General features: G+C 36.8%; 2 protein-coding genes across 31 annotated transcripts in view; both read right to left on the minus strand.

Moving 5' to 3' along the window:
* madd (MAP-kinase activating death domain) overlaps positions 1-2544 on the minus strand; it is a 50876-nt gene extending 48332 nt beyond the window's left edge. For 16 of the 28 annotated variants that reach the window (XM_032560094.1, XM_032560095.1, XM_032560097.1 and 13 more), the window contains exon 1: positions 2258-2543. The gene's annotated coding sequence lies outside the window, so the exon portion shown is untranslated. Of the gene's footprint in view, positions 1-2036; positions 2059-2257 lie in introns of those variants that run through there. The other 12 variants (XM_032560085.1, XM_032560075.1, XM_032560080.1 and 9 more) reach the window with 2 other exon arrangements.
* Positions 2545-3510: 966 nt separating this feature from the next.
* On the minus strand, positions 3511-20430 carry nr1h3 (nuclear receptor subfamily 1, group H, member 3). 3 transcript variants are annotated; one of them, XM_032560113.1, is made up of 12 exons: positions 20298-20426; positions 17322-17516; positions 16824-17034; positions 12411-12493; positions 11792-12034; positions 8402-8668; positions 8079-8284; positions 7804-7983; positions 7508-7607; positions 7261-7374; positions 6954-7048; positions 3511-5791 (listed from the first exon to the last, which is right to left on the minus strand). In XM_032560113.1, exons 4-12 carry the CDS (start codon positions 12451-12453, stop codon positions 5645-5647), a joined length of 1395 nt encoding a protein of 464 aa, XP_032416004.1. In that variant the 5' UTR covers positions 12454-12493; positions 16824-17034; positions 17322-17516; positions 20298-20426; the 3' UTR covers positions 3511-5644. The 3 variants fall into 3 exon arrangements, with proteins under 3 accessions (XP_032416004.1, XP_032416001.1, XP_032416003.1); XM_032560110.1 differs by lacking the exon at positions 17322-17516 and having other exon boundaries at positions 20298-20430; XM_032560112.1 differs by lacking the exon at positions 17322-17516 and having other exon boundaries at positions 16819-17034; positions 20298-20430.
* Between the last annotated feature and the right edge of the window lie 159 nt (positions 20431-20589).

The raw sequence follows: 20589 nt of genomic DNA on the forward strand, positions 1-20589 counted from the left end.
CATCAAGCAACCATTTGGATTCTTGACGTTGACACGACCAGAGGACTGACCTATTCATTTATTTTCAGCTAAAATAAATGTACACGTTAACTAGAATTGTGTGCTTATTAATATTGCAAACTTAACATCCAGAACCTGAAGTAGCCCTTTGACAAAAAATGTGGGTTCTTCAGACTCAACTGTGAGTCAACTGTTAATCGATGACTCTCAATGTATGGCATCATCAAATTACACAATGTAAAAACAGCACATTTTTATTTTAGTTATTCCTCTTAAAACAAAAAAAATGTTTTTGCATCAGCAATTAAGTAACGCTTTCTGTTAAATGTAAGTCTGTCACCACAGATATTTAAACATTTTTGCTAGCTTTAGACTTGTAAAAAATTTTTAACATTAGGGCACAGATGTAGCCTTTTTTGTAAAAGTAGAGTAGAAAAACTCTAAAACAGCAGGTGTTTTAGAGTTTTAGAGTGTAGATAGCTTAAAGGTCTATCTACAGATACCAAGCTTTAAAAGGTGCGTACAATTCAACTACAAACTGGGTTTTCACTTATGTGAGGTTGTTTAAGGTTTTTCAAGCCATGACAAAAATATTAAATTTTTTCCAGGCTGATGAAAGAAAAATATTCAATGTGTATATCATGATGGGTCTTTGAACTGAAAGCCGCTGCCTTTGATCCTGAGGATAAAAGTCACCACTTCATTGCTTTATTTTATCCTGTTCAATATTTTCAAATTCACATCTTATTTAGCATATGAATTATCCATTATGGGTCAAAATGTGATTCATCAGGCTGCAGTGACCTTCACTATTCAACACTAATATTTAATAAATCTGTTCTTGTATCTGAGAAGATGGTTATCAGATAACTAATGTCGTTTAGATGTTTCTCGGACATCAAAAGACATAAAATAAAAGTGAAGTATTCCCTCTAAGTGCTCCTGCTTTGGAATCTTAATTACACCTCCAGAAATACGAGTCATAGGTGCATCCACACAAGTCAAAATAATATATTTAGATAGTCAAAAACTTTTCCACCATTAGATTTACAGAGTTCTTAGTCCATCCTTTGATCTACTTTCAAATATAGAACTTGTTTGTCAGCCAGTCTTTACATATGGATCCAAAAATTCCCATCTTGAAGGCTGCTAAAATAATAGATGGGCAAATGGATAGTGAAAACTCAACTACTATTCCGTCATTCTTTTTCAAAATTTATCCAGACCTGGAAAAAAAATGAAATGCTGCATGGGAACTCAATAAGTAGTGATAGATGGATTTACGTAGGTAACAGCTTGTGCGGGGGTCATGCACACACCAAGCTGTTCAGACTAATAGTGTGAGACAAGCTAGTATAAATGTTTCATCCACATATACACATCTTATAACTAAAATGTCATTTATTTTATACCAGAGAGGAAGATCGTGCTCAGAGGCTGCAAGGCACAGAAATAGATGCATTAATGCATCATAATTCATTCCATAATGTACTAAACTGATACTTCCTTTCCTGTAGTTATCGTGTCTGTGTACATTCTGTCCTCAAAACCCGTCTTCCGCATTATATTTCATTAAACCCGACAAAGCATATTTAATCATACATTAAAAATGTAAATGAAAACACAGAGAAACGTGACGCTACAACGTTTCTGAATACGGGTGTTAAAAAGCTGCCTACGTACATGTTTACCCAACTGCAACAGCCATTCAATCCTTTTAAATTAATTGCCTGATCGCAGGACCTTTCGGGAAGTCTGCCACATGCTAGTTCGTGACCCAATATGTTCGAATAACTCTCCTCTGTGTCAATAACGGAGTGAAAAACCATCCACTGTGAGCTAGTTATAAGCTGTAGTGGGAATACTAAACTAACTGAGGAGATAAGTGTAAGGGCATTGGCTGTCATAGATTAATACTTTAACAAATATAATAAGGCAATGCCAACGCCTCTTGACAGCCCACTGTATAACTGAATATTTTTATATTTAGAGCATGCAGTCCATGTTTTGTTTGTCCTTTATAAGCATCCTCTCACCTCCTGTCCGCGCTGCCTGTGTGCTCTCTACGCCACCGATGGATTAGCTAGCAGGCTAACTAGCTGTGCCACTGCTAACCGGAGCTCTGCTGCTGAACCTCTAAATATTTAACTACCAACTCCCACGTCAAGAGGCCATATTAAAAAATTATCAGCCAGGAAATATGCAACCAATACGCCATGTGGGTTTTAATTCACAAGCAGCAGTAGAACATCCTTACCTGCTCACATTAGCCTGCTAGCCGCTAACGTTCGCTGTGAAACCAACTGCCAAAGACGACGGCCTGTGTCTTGAATGCCTCTCTCGGTCACAGAGACTGGAGAGGAAGGGGTGGTTGTATGAGTTATGTCGTGTTTTCTCAAGGTTACGGTTGGTCATTTAAAAAGCCGGACACGAACAATAAATGGGAGGGCTTGTCACTGAGTGTGACTGGTTGACAGCGTAGTAAATGATGGAAATGCGTGTGTCCGCCTCCCTACTGGATGAACGAGTGGTTCGGTCAGTTACAACCTGCCTTCACAACACCCTACTCCTCCTTTTCAGTCTGCACGAAGTTCCGCATACTCAAAACCCAACTTAAAGGAAGCATTAAACTTGCAAAAAAAAAAAGAAAACACACAAAAAAACGCATTGTTCCCACAGTTGCTTTCTGATTTGATTTTGTTGCTTTTCAACTAAATGGAGCGACCGATTTTATAAGTCACTATACCTGTCAGACAGTAATCTGGGTTTATTATTGCCTGCGAGTAAAATTCACATAGATAAATTAGTGAATTACCCAAAGTTAAACATCACAAGTGCTTAATCATAGTAAAAAAAAACATGCAACAAAAATGCATTGTATTGACATTGTACTAATAGGTGAGAACAGGTACAGCCCAACATATATGCAATATTTGCCACTGCTTAGAGCCCCCTACTGTTCATGGCCCCCAAAAGGAACTCAGTCACAGCATAGGTTAAGAAATGCAAATACTCAGAAATATTTTCATACTTATCATTTATAGCCCTTATACTGACAGTGGTCTGAAAATGTTTGCCCCCTTCCTGATTTCCTGTTTATTGTGAAACAGGACCTGCAGAGACTGCTTCCCTTGGAAACTAAAACAGGTCCCACTTTCTACTTGCATCCTCTCTCTACATTCTGCAGCAGTATGGATTAGTATATGTGTTTGTACTGCATCACAGCATCTTACTCCAGCTGCAATCTGGCAGACAAGAGACTCCTGCCAAGGATGGTGAAAGTAGCTGAGAAACCTATTGGGAGTGTTCCTACCCTTCATCCAGGACCTGTTGCAGTACTGCAGCAGGAACCCCTTAGTACTTTGCTGACATGAGGCTAACAGTACTGCAACATCAGAAGCACCCCACTGCTAGTTTTGCCTCAAATTGTTAAAATGATGAAGTGCTACAAATGTTTTATACTTTTAACTTCATAAATGTAAAGCTTGAGAAATGAAGAACCCCAACACATTAACACTACAGCAGAGCTTTAATTTATACTGTACATACAAAACAGGTTGTCTTTAGAAGTTACAAGTATTAAAATAGTTTTGCATTTCTATATATCAATGTTTACAGTCACCCTTTGAAGACAGGAATTAGATCAGATGTTACAATTGCAGTATATACAGTAAAATTAACTTTGATAGCTAGAGCATTAACATGTACTCACACACAAAAATTGTTTTGAGTTGATTACACTACAGCACACTCAGCCATGATAGTTTCAGTTTTATCTTTTTCCCCTCAGTCAGTGGGTTGGATATTTGATTGGGGCACCCTGGATCCCTTACACAGAAATTAGTGTTTGGCTGTCGGCGTCAAACCCAAAAGTTAAGAAACAATCTCACAAATTCTGCTGCAAAGGAACACAAAAGCAAAATGTTCAAACCAAAAGAATATTGTGTGCACTCTCAACAATAGACCTCTTTCTGAAAATATAATTAATTCAAAGAATTAAAATGTTGTAAAAATGACAAAAATAACACAGTTACATTTTGAGGAAGAAAGCAAAATGTCTGAATCAACATGTGGTCAGAAAAATACCACGGTACGCAGACTCTTTGTTTTTACATTTATGCTTGTCCTGACCCAGTCTAGCTTTGTTTGCATGCCATATAAATCAGTTCACAGACGGTGGGTTTGGGATTTTATTCAAGTGGCTTTTAAATTAGCAACGCAACTAGGAACATCTGAAGATGGGAAAAAGCCCAGAGCTAATTAACCCACAATATTCAATCATTCACATTTATGCCGTCTAAAGAGGACACTGAGAAATAAACTCCACCAATTTCACACTTAAGTTTTTGATTATCTGAGATTTCAACTTCACACTGACAGGCAATTCATGGAGAACAGCCAAAAGAACCAAATCCCAGTAATTATAAAGTTCAATACAACTTACATTCTAACGTCTTTGCTCTTTGCTGAATTTTGGTGCCTTTTTATTGAAGGTTCTCAGCATAGATGCTGGTATCAAGTTCAAGAATGCTTATGTAATAGACCTTTTAAGTTAGCTTTATAACTACATTTTCTTTTTCAGTGTGTTGTTAAATAAAAGCAGTTGCAAAATTTTATTAACTGAAATTTTAAAAAATAAATTTTTTCATGGTATTTCTCATGAAAAAAAGTATTTTTTCATGAAAAAACAAATCACAAATAAAACAAAATGTCATACAGGTAATATTGAATAACAATGAGATTCCCATTTAGGAATTCTTTAAAATGAGACTGGAGCCTAGTCTAGTAAAGACACTTCCTTAATCCACTTACTAATCTTTGAGAATACAGTAATTTAAATGCATTCATCGACTTTATTGACATCACGTGAAGGAATTTAGGATTTCGTTAGATGTAATGATTGTACATTCTTATGGATATGTGATGTTCAACTTTCATAAACGTTAATGGCCATTTGTTAATGACCAAAAAGGTCCCTTTTTGCAGTGAGAAAGAAAAAAAAAGAGTAATATACGGTACTTAAAATTAAAGAAGCCTCTACTTCTCAGAGGTCTGCTTCACATTACTTTACCTGAGCAATGAATTCAACCATAAGACCTCTGAATTTACTCTGAAGGAAATGCAAACTAGTTGTTACCATACATGAATCAGGACAAAATACAGGCAGAAAAGCGTCTCTGCCTCTGCACAGCTGCAGAAATAATCTTTTCCTCTTAATGAGACATTGCAATTTTTAAGACAGTAACAGCCAAGACCTGCTCAGTGCTTCCTGATTTTAATTAGTAGAAGAAAGGTACAGAACCACGAAAGTGACCGACTTTAACTTTCAGCAAAGACTGAATCAAAGAAAAGTGTCTCAAAATCCTTAACGCCTAAACTTAACCACAATCATGTGAGCATCTACAATGAAGAGAAAGAAAAAGAAATGTTTGTGTGCATGTTTCCTCCACTGCACACAATGCTGCTTAACAGTCTTTTAGGGAGCAAAGGGTTAGAGCACTCTACTCCCTTCAGGGTAAAACAAAAATCTCAAGGCAATATCCAGTCCCTGACCACAGGAGAAGAGAGGAGTTGGCGGTCTTTTCATAGAAGCCATGTCCCTCTCAGGGTCCATAAGCCACGAAGTGAGACACCTGGACCACAGTCACTCATTGACATCCCAGATTTCAGACAGCAGCGGGGGAAGCTTTTTGTCCTGGAGGCGGAGAGCAAAAACCTGCTCCGAGTGGACACTGCTCAATGTGCGAAGGCTCACCAGTTTCATCAGCATACGGGGGAACATCAGGTGATCCTGAAGAAAACATTGAAAAACTATCAATTCACAGCACATTGTTAGCAAAGGAGATCTTTTAAAGACATGAACCAGGACTAACAATGTTTAATACAAACAAAAAATGATTTTTTCTCTCCACATTTTATAAGAACTGCCTGAGTCTTATAAAGGAGAAAAGTAATTGCTTAAGTCCGGATAACTTCTATCAAGTATTTGTGTAGCATTATGATAAGAAACCTTTTGAGTAAAAAGATATGCTGTGAAACAAACTAAGTATAGGGGTAGTGACATACAATGTCCTGGGAATAATAATTGGGCAGCTACATTTTTGTACTGCAGTTAAACCTTCACAAGCAAAACAGGAACTGATTGTGTGTGGAAAATTGAGACTTTCAATTGCTTCCATTCACTGCTGCTAGTTTTCACACAGCTCACTTATGCAAATGTTCCACTGGCAGAGATCCGGCACATTCAAATCAAAACAACAATGCTGGTCACAACTGGGCCAAAAATGAAAACATCATTTTTGGCTATAAGACTTCTAGTTTTCTGCACTAGGATTTTAGTCACAAGCGGTCACTCAACAACTTTGTAGCAAAATCAAACCTTATGAATTTACAGTTTCTTCATGGGCGGTGAATGTGCCATTGACTGATTCCAGAGTTTGGTGTTCTGTATGAGACACACTCTTGAGCAACTTTTGGCTGCTTGGTTTATTTCTTAAGCACTTTTTTAAAACAAATTCAACAACTACACAATTGAGCATAATTAACATTTCAGATACTTCAAAATATAAACATTCCAACTATGTTCTTACTAAAATCAAAAGTGTATAAAATTATGAACTACACCTCTTATTTTTTTTGACTTAAGTCTCTCACTTTCTTAAAAGTAGAGAAGCTATTGTGAGAGGATATTGACAAACCCTCCATATTTAGGGGAACATTTTTCTAAACAAATCATCAAATTGAAGCCCTTTTAGATTATACTTAATGTAACAATTTGCTTTAAATTTAATCTAAAGTCCGCATAACCTTTTAAATCAGACAACTGCCAAATTCAACCCTTCACCATTAATATCAGGAGTATAATATGACCTCAGTTATGATCTTATGTGCCTGTTGTGCTGACACACTCTCGGTCACAAGAGCAGAGATTACATAATGTGGCGGGAACTTACATTTGGTCTCTTTATCATGATGTAAGAGCGCAGAGCATCCACATAGGGTTGCTGCAGCCTCTCAACAAGATCGTGATCCTGCACATTTGGCCGATCTACACAAATTAAAGCAAAGCACAGACAGGCAACTTAAATCTCTCACTGGAGAATTTTTAATTTTGTTAAGATATGATAAATGTTACTCTAAATGCACAGTCTGCAAGCTTAAATGAACCATTTCGTCCTTAAGGGATTATAAGCATTTGGCTCACTCTGAGCCCTATATAATGATGATGAACAGCAATGTCTGCAGTTTATTCATTCTGACCTGCAGAAAAGATGTTGATAGCAATGAGCAGAGCGTATTCGGCCTCATCGAGGTGCAGGTCGTTCATTCCTTTTGAAAACTCGAATATGGGGTTAATGAACTCAAACTGAAGCCCTGGGGGAATGGAAAGGGAGAGAAAAGAAGGAGATGGGTAAAAAGAGGAAAAAACTGGGTTTAATAGGAAAATGCTTCAAGATTTTAATGAAAAACAGTACATAATATGATTTCTTTCATTGACTAAATGTACCTGCTTTGGCAAAATCATCCTTATTATAGCTGAAATCCTTCAGAAAAGTAATGCTGTCAATGGCTGGATTGTATCGCCGGGACGTCTCTAACAGCATAATCTGTGGAGGTCAAACACCTGAGTGACACACTGATTCTGCAGAGTCAAAGTTTTTGCCACAAACCCAACTACTTCCAACATTCATTTACAAAAAAATAGGTACAAAGATGTTGAATCTTGAAAAATGCGCTTCAATTATTTTAACTTCAGAATCGTTGAATCAAAGCAGCTTTGAATGACGGTAACTCAAAACGAACCTCAATGGTGGAGGTTTTGAGCAAGGCGATCTGGTCTTCTCTTGTCAACTCCAGGAAGCCAGGAAGCTGCTTTGCAAAATCCACAATCTCTTGAACGGACATTATTGCGAGCTCTGTAAAGTGGGCGAACCTCTGCTGTCGCACTTCTCGGTTTTGCAAGTCTTGACTCTGGGGCCAAGGCTGGAAATATTCACAAGCAGTCTGGTGAGACCGATGCCAAACAAACAGCAACAGCATTTGAAGACCATTTGTTGGACTACATGTCGTCCATTTACCGTAACTTTTGGTCGGTCAAGGAAAGACCTCTTGTTGCATTGTTTCTGCATGGCCACCAGCTTCTCGATCATCTCCTGCTGCTGTGGGTCGAGAGTGGGTGCTTCCTGCAGAGGGGTTGGTGTGACCACTGTGGACGTGTGTGCAGTTTCCTCCTCCTGCTGCTTTTTCAGCTTTTTTAACCGGATTTGTTCCTCAGAAAGCACGCCTGTGGGTTACAGAGGATGCTGGTTTGCACAAAAAACCTCAATCTCAGAGTCAAAGAGGCAACTTTATTTACAGTAGATATAAAAGTCAAGAGTTGATTTAGCGTGAAGACACTTACACTGCTCAAGCATGCCCGCCTCCCGACACTTGCGCAGCCGGCATTGCTGGCACTTGCGGCGCATGTACATGTCCATTTCGCAGCGGCCGTTGTTCTTGCAGGAGTACTGGGCGCTTTTGATGACGCTGCGGCGGAAGAATCCCTTGCAGCCCTCGCAGCTCAACACGTTGTAGTGGAAACCAGAAGCCTTGTCGCCACAGACGCTGCACACCTCGTTGCCCAGCATCTTCGGAGCAGGACCCTTTTTCCTCTTCACCGGCTGCCCATCTACACAAGAATCCAAAAAACATATTAGATTTCTGAAGGGGGGCTCGTAGGAAGTTAAATATTTTCACAAAGATTAAACCATAAACTTTAAAGTATGACATCTAAGGAATGCCACAAGATCACAGATGTTTGTGGATAAGTTTGCAGATTATTTTCTAGATTGTAGATACTCTATAAGTGCAGTTTGGGGGGACACATTCTTATAGATGGAAAGTTGAAGGATTTGGTGCAGAGGAGCAGCACCTAGCAGGGAAAAAATATTATGAGCAGTATATGCGCACTGAATATGGTGGATGATGTTTTTCAGTTGCAGTGAATGGATCTATATTGGAGTAAAAAACGTGAGAAGTGTCAGGGCCTAACCAAACTCTGCTTTAAAAACTGTAAAGATCTTCTAAAGCATCTGCTGCAGTGATCATCCAGATGTAATCAGGGAGTTGACAGATTATGCAACAAGTCTACAGTACCTGCAATGCTGTAAATATCTTCACTTGCAGCATAACATGTTTGCATCATAACTTCATATGGGTGCAGCTCTGTGTGCTGTAATCAATGTGCTCTGATCTAAAGTAAGATTATGCAATTGCAGTGTTTGAGTTGAGATATGTCCTCTCAAAAGGCAAGCGATAGACAACCGCTGCACATATGTGCACCTAAATGCACGTGTGGTTCAGTTTATTAAGCACATTGATCTTTGCGAGGAGTCATAATCAAGCTGCTGCCACTTCCTTTGCTTTAAACTTAACATAAACAAAAAGCTCATCCCCTGACCTCCTAGACTTAATATGCTGAGTTTCAGCTGGGACTGAAACCATCTAGAGGGGTTGAAAGAGACAAGATCTGAGTAAAACCACAACTTACTGTATTATGTCACATCTTACTTTGCTTTTGAAGTATCATACAAATTACCAATTAGAAAGTTGTCTTCAAGATTTTGTACTCAATTTTCCTTCTGCACAAGGAACCATGTAAATAAAAGGAGCTTCATTGTGTGTACACATTATTCAGAAAGTTGCTTCATCAAAAAATTAAGGAATTAATATGAGCATGTGAATTTTGCTCAAAATGTTTGGGTGGTGTACTTGGAATACGAATCAATTCAGTTCTAACCTGTGTGAACAGAATTAACTGTTCTTGTTAAAAAGTGACTATCTTTTTGTTATACATGTGTGTGTTGGCATGCTAATATTAAAGATCTCCTCTGTTTCCATATTTAAAAGAAATTTAATTTAAAGATTTTATACTTTTCATGTTTCAAATTTTCAAAAAAATTTAATTGGAGTATAAAATATACAGTTTTGACTGCTTCATTAGCAAAAGTGTCTTTATGTCTTTAAAGTGTATTGTGAGCGTATTCCACTGCTTTTTTGGGTTTCACATTAAATAAACTCCATTTTAAAACCTATACATAAGGAATTGTATATAAAAGTGTGAGCTGAACTATAAATGCTAAGGGTCCGTTTTGTGAACACTGGAAACATCTCTCGGTTAAAAAAAAAAGCTTTTAGGCTTTGGTTGGTATTTTAAACAGGCATAAATTGGGAACCACAGGCCCTGTTATAAAAGTCCATATTTGATATGTTGTTAAATGACCAGCCTTCCAGTCAGTTTAATGAACAAAATTTAAAAATTAAGTTGTGATGTAGCAAGTCAAATATGAAGTGTGTCATTTGAAAATAGATTTAAAATCCACTGATTTCTAAAGCGTTTTAAGAGTTTTGTCCTTGAAAGAGCGAAAGAAAAAAGTCTGGAAAAGCAAACATTATCTACACTTCATTTAATTTTCCCAATACTTATTCAGCCATGAAAAAGGTAGATGCTAATTGAATACTTTTCTAAATGTTTCAGGTCTGTATAATAACCCTGCACTTCTGCAAGTCTTAGATCTTTCCAGCAAAAATATAAAAAGAGATCTAAGAAAGCACCAAATTGATTTAATGATGAATTCTGCCAGTGGAAAAATATTTAGAACCTTTGCGTCAGTATATCTGCCGGTAATTATATACTGAATCTATTGTTACTTTTGTATCACTGACATGATCTAAAATTAGGGGATTGGAAATCCCCAAGAAGAAAAGGAGGACAGTTATGATAATTTAAAAGATGCTTCAGTTGTGCCTTGTGAAATTCTTACAAAACAAAGAAAAAAATACTATTTTCTGTTTACTTCCATCTCTTTTATAATGTATCTTAAGACGATCCTTCTTTTTCCAAGAACATTGCAGGCACAACAAGGTTATCTGTGCCACCACCCACATATTGCTAAAAACAAAAACAGAGAACTCGCTACAACATAGATGAAGCATCGTGTCCCGCCTCCTTCGTGCTCAACTCAGGCTGGCCTGCTGAACGTCCTGCAGAGACTCCTCCTGCTGTGTAGAGCATGTGTGAATAACAATCCACAGAGAAGTTGGGACACCAAGCAGGAGAAGACGGATCATAATAAGCAAGCCTAATGTTCCAGAACCATTTTGCAAAATTAAGAGACTTGATTGAGATTATGAGAGGTTTGAAAGCAAGAAAAACCCCTAAATAAATCTAATTATTTAGGCAGAACTGGACATCACTCCAGGTGCATTATAAACACAGCAATAACTAATCTTTGCTCCACTTGTCCTACAAAAATCAAGAATAAGCGTGCACAATAAACAATAAATCAATTAATCGCAAGATAAATTAAAACAAACTCAATAATTTCATTTGAATGATTTATTGTTTTTCTCTTTTTCTACCAAAAACTGGATGGCAAAAGTTTTTAGCCTGGTGCATTGGTTTCAGCTAGCCCTTTCTTTGAAGGACGATTTGTTTTTTGGGGGGGGGTTTAACAGAGACTTCATGATTCATTATATTTGTAGTTTCAGTTGTTTTGTTTATTTATTTTAGACATTTAAATATTTAGTTCCAGTGTTAACTGTTTGTTAGAATTTAAAGCTTATTCATCTTAAATTTCTTGCATTATTATGCCCTTACCATTAGATAACTTTAAAATGATCTGAAAACAACAACATTATCACTTATCGCAATTGTTCCTTAGAAACAGATGACTGCAAGGTCCTGCATTTAATCTGTTTCTTAAAAGCAAACTCAAAACAAAAACAAGGAAACTTTTATTGCTCTGCTTACCTACGCTACCAGACGCGTCACCTGCACACGGATCCAGTTTGATGTCACTTGGCTCCACCGGCAGAGTGCTGCTCATGTCGGCAAGCGACGGGCCATTGTGGGAGGCGACTGGGAAGTCATCTGGCTGGGTGAGGTCGGTCAGTGACAGCAGGCCGCCGGGCTTCATTGTGGTGTTTCCACCGCTCTCCTCAGCCAAGCAGTCCAGCTGCAGCTCAGAGGCCCCGTCAAACACCTTACTCTCATCTGACAAAAGAGAAACAAACTCGCTGGACTCAAAGACTCATTGTTCGGCTTCCTCTTATCTTATCTGTTTTAACAGGTGTCCAAAACAAAAAATTCTTAGAGAACGGAGAAATGTAAACAATATGATAGGGAATTAACAGAATCAGCAGTAACTTTATGGTTATTACAATTTAAAAACAGTCACTCCTTTAGAGGAAGCTTGGAAATAAAAACATAGCTTATGCGTTCTATGACTTTTATCTTGCAGAATTAGTCTTATTTTTTAATGTGGGAGAGTATATACATTTATTTTAACTGGAAGAGTGACATTGGCGTATTTAAGAAGAAATAATCCTGCCTAATCTCTCAGATTTAAGAAATAATCTTTTCCTCTTACCATGACCAACATCTGGGATATCAGTCACAGACAGCGTGGACATCTTCTGCACAGCAGCTTGTCATTACGAAATCAACGTGTACCTGTGGAATAAAAATAACCAGACTGAGTTAAAACAGCAGAGTTTGCCTTGCAGAAGAATAAACACCACTTGTGACAAACCTTTCAAAGGTTTGTCACAACTACAAACTTTAATGTTTGCTTTGGCCATCTGATGTATCACTGCGTAACTGTGAAGTGGTTTTCAACTTTTTTTAAAAAAAAAAAGAACATCTGAAACCTGTTGCACCAATTTATAGTCAGCACCATTTGCACATCTTCTCACGTCACGTCTTTTAATAAATGTTTCTAAAAGATTGTTTATAGATTGAATTTTTTGCCCATTCTTCTATGAAAAATGGCTCAAACTATAATTAGAAGACAACATAATTTTTAAATTCTTGCCAGTGTGGAGTAAGGTCTTGGCTTTGTCTGAGCTATAAACACACAGATATGCATTAATCGTTATAATTTCCCTGAAGCTCTGGCAGGAGGTTTAGATTCACAAGTCATTTTTAAGCCTTTGGCAGCCTCCAGCAGATTTTGTTCAAAAGCTGCAGCGTATACAGCCTTTATTTTCATTTAATTAATAAAATAAGGACCCATTAAGAAAAAAATCTCTTGGACAAGTTTGACAGGATCAAGAGCTTAGTAACATGTTACATTTTCCAAAAGAAAAATTATAAATAATATTTTAAAACAAAAAGCTACTCTGGCTTCCTCCTACAATTGTTCAAAATCTATCAAATCACAATTGTAACAGTTTGTAATTGTAAGGAACTGCATGGAATAATTATTTGGTAGGAGGTAATATGTCTAGTAGCCCTGCAAATCTCTCACATATTTGGTCAGAGCCATCACAATTTTCAGCAATGGCAATGTTTCCCTAAAATGGTGAGGACCAAATTTATAATTACTGAACTAATTTGGTGACTCCCAGAGGTAGGTAGACACAATTAATTTTATTTCAGGTAACAGAGTGGAGGGGGCTAAACATATGCTGCAATCTACAGGTAGTTAAAAACATTAATTATCATGCAAAACTTCAAAGTTTTTTGTCAATTTAGAATGTGAATCTCATTAAATGGAGTCAGTTTTCCAAGTGAAAAATTTCAAGCCTTTATTTCTTGTATTTCTCCATTTTTACAGATAAAAAAACCCTCAAAATTCAATATTTCAGAGATTTTGAATATTTGAAAAAGTTCAATGTTAGAAAATAATGGTGTCATGACTGACCCTAGTCAGCTAATTAAGCAAAAACATCTGTAAGAGTTTCCTGAGCCTCAGTCTGGGTCAGTAGGCTGCACAATTATGGAGAAGACTGCTGACTAGACAGTCACTGGCATCCTGCATAAGGAGGGAAAGCCACAAAAGGTCACTGTTGAAAAAGCTATGCGTTTACAGAGTGCTATATCCAAGTATGTGCACAGAAAGTTGAGTGGAAGGAAAACATGTGGTATTAAAAGGTGCACCAGCAAAAAGGGATAAACAGCTGTTCTTCAGTGCTACACTGTACTGAAGTAGTGATTTGTGCAAAATGAGCCACTTTTGAATGAAATATTGATTGCATTGAACATCCTGTTCAGAATCTTCACATTTCTGTTTAGAATGACATTTTGTTTATCTTTAGCAATATTAAAATTTTCTGAGTCAGTGAATTTTTGTTTTTTATTCTCTGTTAGCATAATCATCAAAATTAAAAGAAAAAAGGATTGCAATATTTCATTATATGTAATGAATCTATACAACACCTATGTATATATATTTTTATAAATTTTATATCACTTATGGTTATGCTTGTATTTGGTAATATTTAACACTTTGGTTGGAGAAGCTTGTCAACAAATAAGCAATTTCCTTTTGGGGATAAATAAAGCATGTTACATTCTATTCCATTATAGGATTACCAAAAAATCTTGAAACTTTTTGTATTCTAATTTTATGAGATGTACCACTACATTTTCAAAAAAAGGAAGAAAAAAAAACTAAAGTAAGGTTGGACAGAGAGCTTTGCTTGTTTGCAGACATGACAGGTAGAGTTTGGATCCTGATGAACTTAAAGCTTCCAAAATCTTTTAACAGTCAATAAGATGACAAAATATGCAAGATTCCTAACAAAGACATGGACAAATACACACAAAACTTTCGAATTTCAACATGACTGTGATAAGACGGGTAGATGTAAATAAACAAAAGTTGTATTCTCACTCAAAAAAGGGATGCGGTCCACAGAATGAGATGACAGGGCATCTTAAGCAACGATGTGTGGTTCTTAGAAAGACTTGAAATGCCAGAAGAATTTAATTGTAGTTGGACACTCCTAATATCAAAGTGTGTAAAAAACCCAATTGGATGCAAAAGCAGAAATGAAAGTCTGTCATGTGCTGCTGGGGGGGAGAGGGTATATTTCAGGAAACTGATTCAGCACACACACCAGCATAAACTGAGGCTATTCTTAACCAGCCTGCAGGACAGACAAACCTTAAACAAAATGCATTCTATTGTTAATTTTGATATGTGAAGAAAGGCTAAACAAGATAAACAAATTCATGTATGGTTATCTTATAACCTGTTTAGTACGTCTGCCTAACTCAAGGTGAAGTCTTGAAAACCTGTGTTGGATTTAATTGATTTTTAAATAAAAGTGCTACAACAAAAGAAGTAGTTGTTGTCGACTTTCATTTCTGTGGCTTGATCAAACGGCTTCCGCTATTGATAGAATGCAGTATGGTTAAGCCCTGTAAATATTAACAATGGAATGGATTTTGTTACTGTTTTAGTTCTTGGTTTAAATAATCTATAAAAAAAAACAAAAAAAAACGGTTGGAAGCCACAAAAGCAACCCAAACCACGAGCTGAGTCAGAGCTCTGAGCCTCATAAACTGGATTTCTGCCATTTGCCAGATTTAAAAATAATGTTCACCTCCTTAATGCTACGGGGGCAACACAGAGGGAGATGCATAAAAATGTCCAAGTGAATTTATGTCATGGATATAAAGTATAGATGCAGTAATAATTTTAGCAGAAATTAGAAGTGGCCAATTTTTCCTTGATCAGTGCTGATTGCTTATCAGCAGGTCAAATACTAATAAATATCAATAGCTTTTCCCTCAGATCATTAAATCTATCACAACTAAGAACTCCATACATTTTTGCTCTATGGAATGATTAACGAACATCATGTACTTTGATGTGTCTTTATCTGTATTCAAAAAGCTGCAGAATGTATTTCTGAATCAGCGGGTCAGATCTAAAAGAAACCTCCTTATCGGACTTTAATCTATAGCTCAAACATAATCTAATCTGACCATATTCTGTTAATAAATTGTGCATTCCCAATTAAAGAGCTGGTTTGTTCAAAGTGTGGTCCAGAGACCATTTGCAGCCCATGGACAGATTTTATGTCCATGGGCTGGACATCATTCTTGACAGAAATTCAAGAATGATAGAAATTTAGAGACTTTTTATTTTAAATTTAAATCTGTCGAGTGAAACATCAAGGTTTATTCATTCTCTTTAATTTCACAATAAAATGTATTGCATCTATCCAGCGACTTTCACTCAAATGCAGACTTTGGAGCAAAGAAATTAGTTTTTAAATAATTTATGAAACCAGGCAGAATGTAGAGGTGTTATCAAAAAGAGTGAGATCCAAATCTTGTTTTTATTGCTGGTAACAGACTAAATCTTTCTCTAGTTTTTTTTTTTTATATCTGAGCTCAAAAGAATTTGTAAACTGAACGCCTTTCTTTTAATAAATCAAATGTGCAAAACTCTTTTAAGATTTACTTTGACAATGGTTTACACTTCTCTTTCCTGCAGCAAAGTAAAAGAATCTCACAACTTTTTGTTCAATTATTGCCTGCTTGGTTTATTGTTGAACAGGTAAAAAAAAAGGTTATTTTTTTATTTTAGTTTTTTTGACTTTTGACCTGCCATTTCTGTCCCACATGGTAAAAGTTTAGACGGAACACTGAATACACGTGTTCAGTTCTTTTGACAAAGAAGAAAAGTGATGAATAAAACTGAGTCAGTGGAAAGGCTGCAGAGCTGATGATGGGAGTAATTCATTTCTCCAGCCTCCACAGACCAAAAAGAAAAACTTTCATTATATAACAAATAAATATGCTTGTTATTATAAGGAAGAAGATATGAACTTTATAATATTGGCATTTACAAATGCTGACCAAATGTTGGTTTCTGTTTGTGTTTGTACACTGTAAGCAGATTTTCTCTTTTAAATTTGAAACAGAAAAACTTTTTCACTAAACAAAACACCCAAAACAACCTAAAAAATACAACTCTGCTAAAGAGCATCATTAGGCTCAAATATATTCGCAAAAGTGAGCATGTGTCAGGTGAGACTGACCTTACCTCTGAAGTGGATGTCCCAATTACTGCCTATCCATCTTGCCCATGCCAGTCCACAGCTTGAGTCTGTCGATTCCTCTGCACTGATGGAGGACCGGCTTTCCCTGGTGGGCGTTATGGGACGCCCAGAGCCCACTGACTTATTGTGCCGAGGTTTTAATGACTTGATATCTGGAGGAGAGCGAGTAGGAAAGAAGTGGCTTTCTACAATGCCCTATGGGAGACGGGAGGAAAAACAGAGTGGGAGGGAGGAGAAAGGGTGAAAAAGAGAACACCAGGGGTTACTGTAGGTCATTGACTCTTGAATATTAAAATGCACTGAGGTGCTTTGGTCATTTTCTCCTGAAGCAGCTCGTTGTATTTACGTAGACTTTACCAGTTGTCCTAATGTTTTCCCCCCAAATATTAGCTTTTTCTTAATAAAAGAAAGCTAGCAACATGTAAAATCATATATCAGACTTTGATTTTATTCAATGGAAAGTAGATAAAGTGAGGTCTTACCCGTTCAAAAGGCAGCAGGTGTAATAATTAGAGATATGGTTTATTGACTGAATTTTACTTTCTGCAGTAGTAAACCATCTCTGCATTGCATAATGTCTCCTGTTATCCACACCTTGATCTGACTGGTAAAGTCCAATGTCCCCAACATCTTATCGGTCGCTCACCTTTGCCCATGTTCCATTTTGCCACAGATGGCTGGAAATAAAATCACCAACAAATATCAATAATGTCTTCCTGGCCAACCTCATTGAACCACACATTCATTTACATAAAGAAAGTCTGATTTAGTCAATTTAATTACTGATCACAAATCAAACCAAACTGTGGAATAGCATTTATTTTGAAATCCACAAGTTCTTATCTTTCCAGACTCCTGGGCAGACAAACATCAACCTGCCCTACAATAAACAATTCCACCAGTTATTTACAGCCAAATATCAAAGTTGTTACCGTCACAATTTAGGTGACTGATTGTACTCATTTTCAAAACCAAAATCCAAATGAAACAAAGTATTAGGATCACTGGAAATGGGAAAACATTTTATCTTCTTTAGGCGGAGCTTATTTTTCTTATCAGTTACAGGATAAAAATGAAATGTAGAGAATATGGTTCAAATTTCATTTCAAGAATAAATTTGAAATGTGAGAAAAGAATTTCAAATCTTTTTATGATTAAAGTCACAAATGGTGGTATGTTGACACTGCTGTGTTCTTTCAGAGCAGGTTTGGTGTGTTTTGAGAATACGTGTCCACAGAATGTTTACAAGCTGAAAAAAAAGGTTTTTGTTAATAAATCTTATTCTTAAGTCCTTGTCCTTAACAGTGTTATTTTGACTTTACTTTTTACTATTTCATCTTTTTTCTCACCATTTGAATCCCCCCCCCATTTATATTGACTTTAATCTTAAAATGGGTAAGCAACAAAAAGTATCTTCCACTTCTTTTATCAAAATGACCCCAATACTTTGCTTGAGCGGAAAGCGTAGAGTTTAGATTATAAAGATTTAGATTTTAACCTAATGACACTCAAAGTCATTTGCAAAATTTGTCTTCTGAAAATTCCCTGTCAGCAAACTTTTCATAAATAACCCCAGAGAAAATACACAGGGCATTGGTATACAGGAACAGTCAGCAAAACTGGGAGGGAAATGTGGCTTCCTCAAAGCGTACCAACTCTCACTCGAAAAGCAAAATGGGATTCCCATGTTCAGCAACAATCTGGTGGGAAACGAAGGCGCCGCTGATTTTCAGGAATCACTGGCGCCACACAAAATTAGGGTTCTCATGCACGCCCTAGTAGAAGAAGAAGTGATTCATTTACTGCTTGCAGATCCACCCTGATGTTCTTACTTCTTCTGACCTGTTAGCAAAATTAACACTGGGTGGGGCTGAGCAGAGAAGTATATTAGGTCACCATGGTGGTGGACATGATAAAAAGATGGAAGTCATTGTTGATGGAAGTCAACAAACAGGTGAATCAGACATTATCTGGATCGTTATTGAGAAAACGGACTTATCAAGATAAGAAAAGCAAAGCTTCAAATAATAGCAATTGGTAGGTTTGAAACCTAGTTGTAATTTCTCTTACTGAATCAAAAAACTATCCAAGTCATTAATATTTGAGCACAATGTACTGGCATTACATAATACCATTATTTAAATAACTGTCACAACTTTTAGACATTGTTTGTAGTCAGCCGACAGTCGTATAGTGTCTGTTTGGAAGCATTTCAGCACTGATCTTCTGAGGCATTGCCATGGTTTTCCAAAATATTTAGATGAAAAACACAGAAGTTCCAATAGTAAAAACGTCCATCTTTTAAAATAGTCTAATATTAATTTTCAGACGCTATTTACCCTCATATATATACTTGTGAAAATCATCATCCTTTGACATCATCCTTTCTCTCAAAATACTGCAAACAATAAAACTGGAAACAAAAAATATGTAGCACCACCTCCATGGTCAGGATGCATTTCTCTACATGTTCTAAAACCACAACCATGATTCGCCCCCTGAATCTGTTTCAGGGATAACATGTATTTCTAAACTTCTGACACAACTATAACTTGCAGAGATGATCAGATCTGAACAAATTACTTAAATGCTACAGAGAGGTTCATACAGCACAACACTGCAATATATTTTTACAAGATCCCAGTATAATTTAATTTAAAAGTTATTCCACTTCCAGTAAGTTTACACTTTCTTGTAAAGTACTTATTTTTGTCATACAATATATCTACAAATGGTAAGAATGCAATCTGGTGTAGATCTCCTGTTTCTGTGCATCAAAACTTTCCTTGGTTTTCATATTGTAATACATGCTACCCACGTTATCGACTCTCTGAAACGCTGTTTCCTCTTTAGGAGTTTTTTTCCACCAAGAAACTCCAAACTTTCACATGTCTGAATATGTGGGTAGTACACTGACATTTAGGCTATTTTCTTTTTAACCCCAACCATGTTCATACAGAACTGAAACGACCACAATGAGCACAAGAGAAATACTTTATAACATAGTTGGCTTTTGTCAAAGTGAAGTAGTGCTGTATAATTTCATGCCAACTGACTATGGACAGATAACTCGTATGTCTGGAGTTTATATTGACAAAGCTGGAACTTTGTCAATTTTATTTTTCTTACCACACATTCGCTGCTAACATTAGCTAAGTTAGTTATGGACTCTTGACACACAACTTGTTTTGTGAAACTAGCATAAAGAAGATTACTGCTGCTTTACGTCAAAACCTTTGCGAGATAAGTAGTCAAGATTTTGACAATTTACCTAAAACACTTAGAATAACAAGAATGGGGTTGTTTATGGGAGATTAGCTTAATGGTAAACCCACACAGCAAGGCCAACATCATGAACGTAACGACAAAAACAAGTTGAACTTAGCAACCGGAGCTAATTTCAGTCTCCAAACCCAACTAACACACTCAGGAAAGACATAAAACAACTAACTTTTTACCTTCCGAGAGGTTCACGCCTCTGTGACGGGCTGTCTGTTCAATAGGTTAGGAGATTCAGTCCTGTTCGTGATTCCTGACTACGGCTTTGACAAGCCAAGCTAACACGTTAGCTCCTTAGCCAGCGTAGTACATCATGTGACTCAGACGCCCCTAGGCAACGGGGTGTTTGCTGCCCTGTGTTTTGACTTGCAGGCAGATACAAAAAACAGACACTTGATATTCTGTTATTATCTATAGAATAGAATAGAATAGAATAGAATAGAATAGAATAGAATAGAATAGAATAGAATA

The sequence above is a fragment of the Xiphophorus hellerii genome, chromosome 4 (assembly GCF_003331165.1).
Source record: "Xiphophorus hellerii strain 12219 chromosome 4, Xiphophorus_hellerii-4.1, whole genome shotgun sequence".
Classification (NCBI taxonomy): domain Eukaryota; kingdom Metazoa; phylum Chordata; class Actinopteri; order Cyprinodontiformes; family Poeciliidae; genus Xiphophorus; species Xiphophorus hellerii.

Bases quoted from the DNA above. Each gene is read 5' to 3' on its own strand.
- nr1h3 (XM_032560110.1), bottom strand. From the start codon at position 12,453: ATGTCCACGCTGTCTGTGACTGATATCCCAGATGTTGGTCATG. The intron at 7,984-8,078 runs GTAAATGGACGA...GAATATTTCCAG, and splicing joins TTGACCGACCAAAAGTTACG to CCTTGGCCCCAGAGTCAAGA. The intron at 7,608-7,803 runs GTTCGTTTTGAG...TGACCTCCACAG, and splicing joins TCAAAACCTCCACCATTGAG to ATTATGCTGTTAGAGACGTC.